Genomic DNA, 8,584 nt, shown 5'->3' with positions numbered 1-8,584 from the left:
ATTGTTTCATTTATGACGGCACAGTTTATGTTATATGTGATAGATTCATTTATCTTGGTAACCATTAACATTAATGAAAATAACAGTTCCTTTTTAAATGTGTTTGTTTAAGTACGGTCAATAATAATACAGATGATGACACAATGTTCTCTTTAATGACTTACTCATATTCAATATATGTTTGTTTCACTTCAAGTCGCTTGATTTGTTTTCATAAAGAACTGGGGATTTTTGGGCAACTATGAGGCGCCTATGATGTGGAGACGGACATGGAAATATATTTCCTGTACGAGTACCTGTCGAAAACCCTCGACCACTTGTCTGCTGCTGAAGAAATAATAAACAGACAGGAAGCGGTAATAAGTGAGCTGAAGAAAGAGATCAACCAGGTTTACCCACATATTGGAGACATAACTGACGAAATAGACAAATAAATGATACAAAGACTGAACTACTGAAGAATTGAAGGCTACAAAAATAACGAAGCAATAACGGAGATGATATTTTAATCGTGCAGATTTTGTGAATTTTAGATATATTCAATAGTATATATTTATATATCCACCTTGGGGCAAACAGCCATGTTAGTAAAGTATTCTTTAAATCAGATTTTGACATATCCTACGAAGCTTTTAGAGCTATATTCTTCTTTTAATAATAATATTTGATGGAATAAATCCTCTAATGTTTCTTCTATATGCTTTCAATTTGCATATTTAATAGTAAATTCTGTCAACATTATGTGATAAATATTCAGTAATGTTGAAAGCACATGATAAAAATAACTCAAATCAAAATGTTAAATTAAATTTTAAGTTGACGTGCATCCATCTGTGCGCCACAACATAAATATATTAATATTAAACTTCAATTCTTTAATCATTATATCAAGATTTGGGTATATATGTTTATCAAATAATTAATCAAACTAACTTTGTTATCTCTCTTAACATGTTCTATAAGGTCATCGTTGGTTTTTATGTATAATGGGAATATATATGTAGACAAGTGTTGGCTGCATTTGTCTAGATGTGTTGATGGTGGTATTTGTCGTAGGTTCGGACGCTTTATTTTAGTGATGAAACGGTTATCGAGTACAATCGATAAATCGTCGCTGACAATGCTATGTCGGCGACAATCGATAGTGGTTGTCCAAAATCGATGTCGCTAATGTTACTTCCGGTAACTACGTATTTTTTTGTAGTAAAAGTCGAGTAACTGTCAGTTTTTTTTCCGGTAAATTCTCGTTGAGCTCATTTAACAAGGGAGTTCACTCCCTTACACAAATGCCGTGAATGTAAACACTGCCTTAAAAACTTTTAATTTCTTCCAAAATTACAAATTAAATTTAATTGTTTATATTTTTTGTGAAACTTTTATGAAATTATGATATTCTAATGAAATGTTCAATGTAACAGTTTATTGAATGATAAGCTGGTTCACAAATATTCAATATGCTTTTACATGGATAAAATGCTAAGATAACTTACTTGATGCGGTGTGCATCATTTTGCAACGAATGTGCAATTATTAAGTATGTGTTGTGTTGTTATATTTTTTCTTTAAGTTATTAAAGGCAGAAAAAAAATATGGAAATATACTTACTGTAGCAAAAAGCATGACTATAGCATCACACGTACTGATTCCAGGTTTAACCATTTAAAAGATCATGGTGATATGTATAAAGAGTGTATTCCTTACTGATATTATGAACTTTCGATTATTGTCCGATAGTAAATCGAAATGCTGAGTCCGATTCGATTCGATTATCAATAGCAAATGGAGTCCGATTTTCAAACACTACTTTATTTGTTGTTAATGTACCATTTCTATGTGCCTTAGGCTTAATGTGAGTTCCTGTGTCTTGCAGTCGTAATATATTTATGTATAATAGCTCGATAGGGACCACATATGATGTTTCCTTGCAATTGCTTTGATTTTTAAAATTTGCCACTTTTATGTGTAAAGTCACTCTTTTCTTTTAAATACTAACATGTTTCACACCTCGATGTCATTTTTCTATTGTTTGATTCAACGTTTGTCGTTTAAAAAGTATCATCATTATTTTTACTTTAAATAAGGTTTTGTGTTAATTGGATATAGCTTTGTTTTCGGATGTTGTATTTTGTTAAACATGGTGTGGATAGACAAGTGTAAGATCTTATAAATGATATACTATTATCATATGCTATAAATATGGGGTCAGGTTCAAGGTTATTGGCGAAAAATAAGTAAATTGGAAGGTCCTGTAAAATGTACATAGTTATATGTAGATATAAGGCATGGGATTTGGCAAACCTATGTGTACTTTTGCAATTCAATGGCTAGAACGTTGAAGTATTTCACTAACAATTCACGGCCGACAAAACACTGAAGTGACTATCCAACAATTTACGACCGATAACGCTGAAGTGATTGTCCAACAATTCACGGCCGATAAGGCTGAAGTAATTGTTTAAAAATGCACGGCCGATAACGTTGAAGTAATTGTCCAACAATTCACGGCCGATAACGCCGAAGTAATTGCGTATTAATTCCCGGCCGATAACGCTGAAGTACGCGTCCAACAATTCACGACCGATAACGCTGAAGTACGCGTCCAACAATTTACGACCGATAACGCTGAAATGATAGTCTAATAATTCACGGCCGATAACGCTGAAGTAATTGTCAAACAATACACGACCGATAACACTGAAGTAATTGTCCAACAATTTATGGCCGATAACGTTGAAGAACGTGCCCAACAATATACGGCCGATAATGCTGAAATAATAGTCTAACAATTGACGGCAGATAACGCAAAAGTAGTTGTCCAACAGTTCACGGCCGATAACCCTGAAACAATTGTCCAACAATGGCCAATAGGACTGAAATAGGTTTCCAACAATGAACAAATTTTATTCGTTGCTATTCAGATCAGAATTCCTTACAAACACGGTCAAAAGCAAACTTGTGAAAAAGTGCGATTCTTACACTATGCAAACCATATAGTTTTACCAGGAATTGATCTTATTTTCCACCTGGTATAATTGCTGGCTAAAGAGGTATCTTATGTTGTTGTTTTTTCAAATTTTGATGATATTCACAAAAAATATTCCTTGTTGAAGTATTGGTCTTGTTGAGGTATTATATTAGTACATAATCAGCAGATACGAACATTACTACTTATAAAAATACCAGCATATTATTCATAAGCATAAAACAAATCCCCCATATTGGATAAATGAACAGACTATAAGTGTGATCTTACATAATGTAATAGCCTCTTACGTATACGTATAAAGTTCTTTCGATCACAGTATATCACGATAGCAGCCCTTTATATAGTACCCTTTGCATGTGTTTCGCTATGTTCACAATTGTTTACGGTAGGAACCACAGTAACCAGGTTAACAGATACCATATGTGAGATTTGAGAAACATCCAGTAAGAACACTCAGTTCCATAAACTTGTTAAGTTAACATTATGTCATTTTGTTAATAACGTTATAAGTTAGTATTTAAGAACTTCTTTAATATAAATTGGAATTTAAAAAATGACTATATATGTGCGTGTGTGTAAACATTTATTTAGCAAAAGAGCACATGCATTGTTTTCACGTTTTGATATCGACGGAATGGAATCTCAAAGTGGTGTAACGAAAAGCTTTTGGTCAAAGCTAGACCGGAAGTAATATGTTCGCTAACTTATAGGAAGACATGTGTTCTAGGATTTTTTTTAACTGTTCCTATTTCTTAAATGGTCCTGCAATCCACCACCCCATTGTTCATGAGACATTCTGCATTAAAACCAATATATACTTAATGTTTGGATTACATTCATTCAAAGTAATTGCAAAGAGCAATATTCGGCAGGTGGCATTTTGGTATTTCGGGCTGGTTTGAAATATCTTAATATTTACATATTTAAGATATTAAACTAAATGCAGATTTGTTAAAGCTAAGTGGTTAAGATTCAGACACCAGTAATAAAAAGTCGATTCCTACTTATATTTGTAGAAATCGGTGTTGCTTGAGAAAGATGAGACGCTGCAGCTCACCGCAGTTCGCCTATACCATTCCCAAAGGGAGGTGGCTCGATACCTTGAACTAGGCTACCTGAATTTGATCGACCATCCTGATATTGCAAAAGAGGTGAACTCTGAAATGTACATACAATTGAAAGAATATTTTAAAAATATTTTATCAATCATACATATCATTTAACCATAATAATCGAAATACATTTAAGGTTCGCCTAACAGCTTACGATGCTCGAGCACAGCATTTGATGACGTCAGGCTTAATGAAGAAGTTTACCATGACGTCAAAACATGTTGTTCAAACGTTGTTGCCAATGATTCGTGACGGCGTCGAACTGCAGGTAAGAACATTACTGAAGTTGTTGTTAAAATTTACGGTTCGTATTCCCAAAGCATAAACGTTCGACTATCTAACTCCTTGTGTCATTAAAGCTGTTGTTTACAAAATAAGTTTCGCACATTGATTATTGCCTGTGATTAATTGATAATGACATATTTTTATCACAAGGACGCTGACATAGTCAGGGACACATTTGGGCAAATACTCGATCTTGCCGAGGATATGAAGAAAGAATCTGAAAGGACAAAAGCAAGGTACCGCCATATATACTCAACAATCTGCATGCTTTTTGTAAACAATTATATATTTCTAATCAAAGCATAAATTTTTCGTCTTCGGTGTGTAGGAATTTGTTTTCAAGCAAAACCAGGCATTACCGATATAAAACGTGTGCTATTTTACTCACTTGCCGTTATTTGTCGTTTTTTATTGTTTTACACATGTATACTGTTTACTGACATACGGATGAAAATCTTTCGACTGTTGAATTATTTCTTTAAAACCTGTTGAGTATGAGAATGATCTATCATAGTCAAACTTCGTGAAGGACTACTTATAACATTCACATCCAACAGTTCATTTTAAATTGCGATGAGCTAACCATTCGAACTTTAAATGTTAAGGTTGTGCAAGTCCTTTAATTTAAAACATGACTTCGATATGTTTTGTTTTTGACCTGACAGACGCTTCACGAAATATTATGATGTCATTTGAATTCAAATTAATTATATGTAAATTTCCTTTCATAATCAAATGGTTTTACACATTCCAGCGGCACCTATAGTCTGCTCGATACAATAATAGTGACACACATTTTGCATTTTGCACATTATCAAATGTTTAGATCCTTGACATGTCACTTCTCGGGATTATGCCGTTGTTTCCAATCTTAAATAGGTGAATGTACACTATCCTGTCTTATAGAGACTGCCTTTGCTTCACTACTACATTTTTTGCCTATATATTGTAGTTATTATCAGATACAAGGAAAGGTTCAGAAAAACCTTGGAGAAGTTGACGAACGCAATACAACAGTCATGAAAACTAAAGGAGGAGGCAAAGTCAGGTAATTAAGAACCCATTGTTCTCACAAATGAATCACGTTTGTTATTTTTCTTGAATGCTAGATTACTATCAATCTTTCCTGTTGTTTTTTTTTCAAAGATAAAGTTGAAAAAAGAACACTATAAACTACTGAATAGAGAGGACAGGTCAACCGAGTTATGATTTGTAAGTAAAATAAAAAAGCAATGCCTTTCAAGGAGTTAATCCATACAATTTTGACAACCTATATTCACCTTGTTACAGTTGGCCTTGGTGACGTGCAAACCCTTAAGGAAGCGGCAACCCACTTGGGTGATGTGGACAAGCTTTTTACAAAGATAATTAAGTTTTGGGAAGATATGGCAGCGGCAACAAAGTACCTGAAAGATGACACCAAAGCCGGAGAAGTTTACCTTAAAAAGATAGAAGACGAACGGTACCAGACACGTTTTCTGAAGTCCATAGAAAGAGCTGAACAGGTTAAAATTGTTTTTTTTATGAAGGCACATTTTATCTTATATTTGATGTATTCATTATTTATGATTATTATTAATATTTATGTAAATTAAATTTCTGAACATGTTTGTGCAAGTACAGTCAATAATGATACAGGTGACGACTCCGTTAAATGACTAACTCATATTCAAGATGTTATGTTCACTTCAAAATGTTTGATTTCTTCTCATCTAGAACTGGGGATTTTTCGGGCAACTTTGCGGCGCTTATGTTGTGGAGACGGACAAGGAGATAGATTTCCTGTACGAGTACCTGTCAAAACCACTTGACCACTTGTCTGCTGAAGAAAGAAAGAATAGAAAGGAAGCTGTATTACGTGAGCTGAAGGAAGAGATCGACCAGGTTTACCCTCAGGTTGAAGACATAACCGACGAAAAAGACGCATAACTGTTGCAAATACTGAACTACTGAATCACTTAAGGCAACAAGATGACAATTCAGTAAAAACATATGAAAGAAGTAATAACGGAGATAAAACACATAAAACAATATTTGTATGAGATGAAATTTTTATCGAGCAGATTCCGTGTCTTTTTGATATAAAAATAGTATAAATTTATATTTCAGTTTACATAATATTTAATGTTTCTAATTTATGCTTTCAAATTGCATATTCTATGTTAAATTCAGTTAACATAACATGATCAATATTAAGTGAATATTAAAATCACTTGACAAAATAACTCAAATCAAGATGTTAAATAAAATGTTTAGTGGATTCACATCTGTTTTTGCGCCCAAAACATATAAACAATAATATTCAATTTCATTTTTTTATCAATTGAAACAATGTTTATCTCTTAACTTGTTCTAAAAATTAATCGTTGCTGTTGATGTATAATGGGAATATATTATATAGACACTTGTTGGCTGTAGTGTTGTCTAGATGTGTTGATGGTAGTAATTGTCGTAGGTTCGGAGGCTTTATATGTTAAAAATGTAGCATTACTCTGCTCTCGGTGTATTGTTTTGTTATTTGGATTATTTTGCCATTTTTATGTGTAACCTCACTTTGATCTTATAGATACCAACATACTTCACACCACGATGCAATGTTGCTGTTTTTGGAATCAATGTTTGTTCTTGTTAAAAGTATCATCCTTTTCATTAACTTTAAATCAGGAGTGATGTAGATGGGACAAAGCTTTGTTTTGCTTGTTTCTGTTAATATGGTGTGGTGTGGGATAGGTCTTGATCATATGGTGTTTAATCATCTGAAACTATGAATACGGGTTAAGAGGCTATTGATAAAAACATAATTCAATAACTTAAGTAAAGAATAGCCTGCGGTAATGAAACTTAGTATATTGGAGGTTCCTCTCAAAATTACACTTTGATTGGAATAAAAAAACATATGCATATAAGGGTCAAGACCAGACAAGTGAAGCTATTCAAAGGACTCTGCTTAATATATTCAGTTAAGTTAGTAATAACAAACATGCTTTGACGTTCGGCAAACATATGTGGATATGTACTTTTGGGGTGAGAAATGATGTATTATGATCGAGTTACTTTATCGCAAGATCATGAAGTGATAGAGGTTTCGATAAACTTAAAACACTCGTTTCTGCTCAATAGTTTGAGTTCAGAAAAAGTTATTGTGATAAACATGGTAGACGTTGATTTTAAGTCATTTTAATCAAGGTCGGTTTTACATTGAATATTAAGAATGATGCAAAATGACTGATTTAGATACAGTTTTAGTTGATAAGAATGAATGAATATAAGATAATTACTTGTATAAGAATATCGAAAACTGAAGTTTGCCTAATTTCCTGATGGCACAACCTATGTTTTTATTAATGTTTTTTTTTTATAATTGAGCTTGTCCCTGTAGTCTTAATTACTTATAACCTAGCTTTGTCGACTCGTGGTGTTTTTGGTTGATGTATTACATTCTTTTACTGTCTCATTAACCACTGTGTGCTTTATTTACTTTTAGCCATTTGTATCTTGATTAATCATTATGGTATCTATAACTCTGTGTGCCTTATGTTAATACATGTACAAGAAACATGTTGATAACATCATTCGATAATATTTTGTATTGTTAGTAAACTATGTTTAACTTTTATTTTATTTGGGCGGAATATAATACTATATATATATCGACGACAGTTTGCTGTTGTTTTCTAACCAAGTACTTCAAAAACAGATACATGAAAAGGCGAAAGTATGTCAACTTTCACGACTACTTACAGTTTGAAGTATTTTTAATCGTTTGTTCTTGTCGTCACATTGTATTCATATCGAAATATACCGTAATTGACGATCGGGTTACTTAATTTAGAGCAAAAGTAGGAATGCATGCTTCTAAAAATGATAAACACTAATACAAAATCCTCTACTGTGTATATAAAATAATCTTATTGTATTTGAAGTGATGTATGTATCTCTATTGACGTTCTATCTATGCTGTGATGATGTTTTGTAATAAAGCTTTGCTCCTCATAAGTTTCGCTGTTTTTATTCATAGCCGACCATGAGGCATCAACTCGTTCGGATTAGTTGTTGATGGCGGTTTGTCCATCATAAGTTATTCATCCGCTTTAAAAGGATATCATCGCAATTAGATTCGTTAAAAAGCTTATTCATAGCAGAGCAATTGCTTTCAGATTATCATACCCGTTTTCAAAGTACATCGATTCTGATAAAGTGA

The 8,584-nt window shown here is 32.9% G+C and overlaps 1 protein-coding gene across 1 annotated transcript; it reads left to right on the top strand.

Moving 5' to 3' along the window:
* The first annotated feature begins 269 nt into the window (after positions 1-269).
* On the top strand, positions 270-6,312 carry LOC128219170 (uncharacterized). Its single transcript, XM_052926985.1, has 7 exons — positions 270-389; positions 4,003-4,137; positions 4,235-4,366; positions 4,534-4,619; positions 5,336-5,421; positions 5,674-5,888; positions 6,100-6,312. Exons 1-7 carry the CDS (start codon positions 270-272, stop codon positions 6,310-6,312), a joined length of 987 nt encoding a protein of 328 aa, XP_052782945.1.
* Positions 6,313-8,584: the final 2,272 nt, after the last annotated feature.

Source organism: Mya arenaria, chromosome 15 (genome assembly GCF_026914265.1).
Source record: "Mya arenaria isolate MELC-2E11 chromosome 15, ASM2691426v1".
Lineage (NCBI taxonomy): Eukaryota > Metazoa > Mollusca > Bivalvia > Myida > Myidae > Mya > Mya arenaria.
This window is presented reverse-complemented; position numbering and strand designations above follow the sequence as displayed.

What these genes read in the sequence shown, in the direction of transcription:
- LOC128219170 (XM_052926985.1), top strand. Translation starts at nt 270, where the DNA reads ATGGAAATATATTTCCTGTACGAGTACCTGTCGAAAACCCTCGACCAC. An exon ending in GTGACGGCGTCGAACTGCAG is followed by an intron (nt 4,367 to 4,533) that starts GTAAGAACATTA and finishes TTTTATCACAAG; the next exon opens with GACGCTGACATAGTCAGGGA. An exon ending in CATGAAAACTAAAGGAGGAG is followed by an intron (nt 5,422 to 5,673) that starts GCAAAGTCAGGT and finishes ACCTTGTTACAG; the next exon opens with TTGGCCTTGGTGACGTGCAA.